This window comes from Lutra lutra, chromosome 8, assembly GCF_902655055.1.
Source record: "Lutra lutra chromosome 8, mLutLut1.2, whole genome shotgun sequence".
NCBI classification, from domain to species: Eukaryota; Metazoa; Chordata; class Mammalia; order Carnivora; family Mustelidae; genus Lutra; species Lutra lutra.
This window is the reverse complement of record NC_062285.1, coordinates 69,958,228-69,962,911: the sequence shown is the minus strand read 5'-3', so window position 1 is coordinate 69,962,911 and position 4,684 is coordinate 69,958,228. Positions and strand designations below refer to the sequence as shown.

Here is a 4,684-nt window from a genome sequence, read left to right as displayed (position 1 = left end):
TAATATATGTAATATATAATAATATATAATATATAATATTATATGCATAATATAAGATATCATGTATATAACAGATAATATAATATAATGTATATACTAACATATATATATAATATAGAATTATAGACTATGCCTAAACATAATACCCACATTTCTAAATTGTTACTCTCATCTCTTATAATCCAACAAAATATTTGTGTTGTCTAAAAAAATGATATAAACTCTTATTCCTGGAAAGAGAGAGGGGAAGACAGAAGAAATAGGGTAAGGGAGAAACTTGAATATTTGATTTAAAACAGCTTTGCTTTGCTGTGTCTTTGAAAGTAATCTACGGTATCAGGTTCCTTGATCTCAACCACAGCATAAGAAAAACTGGTGGGGGGCACCTGGGTGGTGCAGTTGGTTAAGTATCAGACTCTTGGTTTCTGCTCATGATCTTAGGGTTGTGAGAGTGAGCCCTATAATGAATGGGTCCATGCTGGATGTGGAGCCTGTTTAAGATTTTCTCTCTCCTTCTGCCTCTTATGCTATCTCTTTCTCGTTCTCTAAAATAAATAAATAAATCTTAAAAAGAAAGAAAAAAGAAAACTTGGAGTTAGTTCAAGCCATATAAATTGATAAAAGTTTATATTATTTACCACACAACTAAGTAGGGGCACATAGTGGTTCAGTTGTTTGAGCATCTGACTCTTGATTTTGGCTCAGGGTGGCGAGATCAAGCCCCAAATTGAGCTCTGTGCTGGGGGTGAAGTCTATTTAGAATTCTCTCTCCCTTAATTTATCTTTCTTCAGTCACATTGTTAGTGTATAGAAATGCAACTGATTTCTGTGCATTGATTTTGTATCTTGCCACATTGCTGAATTGCTGTATATCAAAAACTAATGATCCTATACATTGGCTAATTGAATTCAAATTAAAAAAATAAAATAGAGGGGCACCTGGGTGGCTCAGTGGATTAAAGCCTCTGCCTTCAGCTCGGGTCATGATCCTAGGGTCCTGGGATCGAGCCCCAGGTCGGGCTCTCTGCTCAGCGGCGAGCCTGCTTCCCCACCCCTCACTCTGCCTGCCTCTCTGCCTACTTGTGATCTCTCTCTGTCAAATAAATAAATAAAATCTTAAAAAAAAAATAGAAAAAAGATTCTCTCTCCCTCAACCTCTGTCTCTCCTCCCTGCTTGCTCTCTTTCTCTAAAAATATTTAAAAAAAAATTACACAACTAATTCATTGTTTGTACAAAAAATATAAAATAAGAACAAACAATTGAAACAAAAATTTTAAAATCCTCAGTAATTCTAAGCCCAGGGATAAATAGCACACAAATAGAAAATCCCACATATAATTTAGTGTATATATTTCACATATATATTTCACGTGTATATGGAAGACTGATATATGTGAAAGATACATATATTCATAAAAAGGGGATTTTACTATTCAAGCTACTTTTAACCTTATTTTTTTCAAACAACAGTATTGGTCTTAAAGTGGTTCAGGAAAATCACCCCATGATGTGCTACTTTTTGGCATATGGATTATTTTGAGCCGAAAATTGTCAAGGCTCAAAAGACTGAGGAAGAAACTCTGACCTTACCCCTAATTGCCTTAAAGTGTTTAGATAGAGGTTCTGCTCCAGGAAGGGAGATATCCCCATAGTTAACTATATTCTAATATGAACTAGGAGTGGTAGAGAGGAGGAGTTTAGCAAAGTCGCTAAAATTCCTCTCTATGTCCCATTGTTTCTGTATGGTCCAGCAAACATCTGTTTACCAAACATTTACTCCTTTTCAACTTCCTATGAATTTTTTTTCCTTCCCTTTGACATCCCAGAGGCCTACTCCCTTCTCCTTCATTCAGGATGACATGTATGTGTCATTTAGCCTGTCTTTGAAACAGTCTACTTTATTTTTTTTAATTTATTTATTTATTTTTTCACGGGAGCAGTTCACTCTTTATTAAACGCTCGGCCCCGGGTCACTTGGAGCTGGTGTACTTGGTGACGGCCTTGGTGCCCTCGGACACGGCGTGCTTGGCCAGCTCCCCGGGCAGCAGCAGGCGCACGGCCGTCTGGACTTCCCGGGAGGTCAGTATGGTTCGGCCCGAGTACTGGGCCAGCCGGGCAGCCTCGCCAGCCAGACGTTCGAACACATCATTCACAAACGAGTTCATGATGCTCATGGCCTTGGAAGAGATGCCGATGTCTGGGTGCACCTGCTTCAGCACCTTGTAGATATACACTGAGTAGGTTTCCTTGCGCCGGCCTCGCCTTCTGGACTTCTTATCACCACGGCCCCTTCGGCCCCCCGGCTGTGGCTGCTGGCCATGCTCCGAGCTCATCCTGCAGCTCCTCCTGAAACAGTCTACTTTAGTAGATCTTTACTTTTTTGAAATCTGTGATCTGTTTCTTCTATAGATTTGATCGAATGCTTATTTTAAAATAAATGATCAGAATGATTGACCCATAACTGAGTTTTAAAATTAAAGTCATCTGAGACTTTAAAAAGCATTAAAGCTACTAGTTTTCATTACCAACAGTATTGATGCTAGGATATAACCTACCGGCAGTTAGGGCACTGTGACATACTAGAAGTGTCCCAAATTACAGTCTACGTATTTCTCAGTTGTGTATTATAGTAAAATCAAAACAAAACAAAAATAATCATAAGTAACAAGTTAGGATAGTTTATTTTCAATCTAGTTTTAAAAATAGGGAGGCAAACTCCTCTTGGAAATCAGTGATTGCCACTCTTTCTGTCCTCTTTGGGCACTTAAAATATTCTGATTGCACCTGTGTCTCAGTTACTGGTGTGGAATCAGTTATATGCTGAAAACCGCTGACTGCTTTTGTTTTTGTTTTTAAGTTCCACCTGTGCCAAAGGAAGAGAGAGAGAGAGAGAGAGAGAGAGAGAGAGAACACAATACACAAATATAACAGAGGATCTCCACACTTGGTGCACATAAAAAATAACTGGGACACTTTAACAAATACTCTTACCCAGGCTCCTTTTCCCTTAGGAGATTCTGATTTAATGGCTTAAGGTGGGGCCTTTAATTTGGCTTAAGGTGGGGCCTGGCCATCAGTATTTTAAACTTTCCAGGTAATTCTAGTGAATAGCCAGGATGAGAACTGCTCATGTAAAGAAGCCAAATATATGTATTTCATCTCTAATGGAATAAAAAATTTATCCTTTCCTTGGGCCACTGTAAACAGATTTTTGTAAAATACGTCATCAAAATTCTGTTAGTATCTTTCAATTCAGTTTGTGCAAAGAAGCATGGAGACATATAAATGACTTTTAATTTTCCTTAAAGGTAAGAAAGAAGCAATTTTAGAACAAATAGAATAACATATGTTTTACTTTACAAGTAAGTGATAAATCCATAGAATGTGCAGTTCAGAATGGTAATGCAGGCAGAGAAGTAGGATGGATTCCACAGGGTGTAGACAAAATGGCGTGTGATGGATTGTTTAGAAGGAGATTGGGACTATTCAGAATGCCCATTTAGCCCCTGGGTTTGAAATCATGAAAATAATTACATTGCTCTTTTCCAAATATCCTTTTGACTCATAATTACATACAATACGAAGCTTCAGGAACCATTGAATTTTACTTCTGTGGAGCTCTCTAATACTGCTTATTTGTGGGATTTTATCATGGAGCTCTAGAGCTGGGAAGGACCTCCAGAGTAATTGAGTCCACGCTCCTTATCTTACACTTTTGATTCCTTGCTATGACATGCAGAGCAAGTGGTGTTCCTTTTATGCTTAAAGCCTGCTAGTGACAAGGGAATTACTAGCTCACATTTAAGTTTGAACATTTCCAGGTGTTAGAAAATTCTTTCTTATACTTTATAAAAATGTGATGTTCCATAACTTCCACCTCTTTATTCTGCTATTTAAAGAAAAAAAAACACATTTATATAGGTAATTGTTCTAAGTAAATCAAATGAAACAATTAATCATTCTTCTCTGTGTAGATGAAAAGTATGGACAATAAAAGTTACAATGCATTTTAAATAAAACACCTTAAGTTTTCTGAGAGTTTTGCCTATATGTAAAATGAGGTATTCTAATTTATCAAATACTAAAAGTATAATTCAATTTAGTAAATAATGAGCATCTCTTAGGTACAGGAATATGAAGATGGAGAATTGTGGAACAAATGACTACAAGTAAACTAATTTTTAATTGCTTGAATAATTTTTAAATTGGAGCAAGTTTTCTCAACCAGAAAGCTAAGGTTCCTACTTGAATTTTTCCTGATTAATATATTTATCAATGTCTTAGATAAAAATACAAAAGTCATGTTTATTAAATTACACATGTAAGTCTGGGGGTGGAAGCAAATGGTTATTGCAATGCTGTGGAGCTTGGGATGAAAAGAAAAATGTGTGCCTTTATATACACTTGTCAAAATATCCTCCCATTCTATGAACCAAATGGTAATAAAAACTCTATAATCAAAAAAACACGAGTATATATACAAAGCTCTAATTTGTCCAGTCGGTTTGCATATTTGCATGTCAGTCCCCATAAACCCATGAGAGTGAGGATGAGGTGGGCTGCACCTGGGGGTTTGATGGCCACTGTGGCCTGGGAACCACATGTTGCTTGGAAATGACTGCTCCCACTGGGTAATAATACGGATTTATAAAACAAATACAAAAGAATAGTGTATCTATTTAA

General features: G+C 36.9%; 1 protein-coding gene across 1 annotated transcript; it reads right to left on the bottom strand.

Annotated features, from left to right (window-relative positions):
• Positions 1 to 1,964: 1,964 nt before the first annotated feature.
• Positions 1,965 to 2,342, bottom strand: LOC125106773 (histone H2B type 2-K1-like). The gene has a single exon (XM_047741309.1). The coding sequence runs from the start codon at positions 2,332 to 2,334 to the stop codon at positions 1,972 to 1,974; it is 363 nt and encodes a 120-aa protein (XP_047597265.1). The 5' UTR covers positions 2,335 to 2,342; the 3' UTR covers positions 1,965 to 1,971.
• Positions 2,343 to 4,684: the final 2,342 nt, after the last annotated feature.

What these genes read in the sequence shown, in the direction of transcription:
- LOC125106773 (XM_047741309.1), bottom strand. Translation starts at nt 2,334, where the DNA reads ATGAGCTCGGAGCATGGCCAGCAGCCACAGCCGGGGGGCCGAAGGGGC.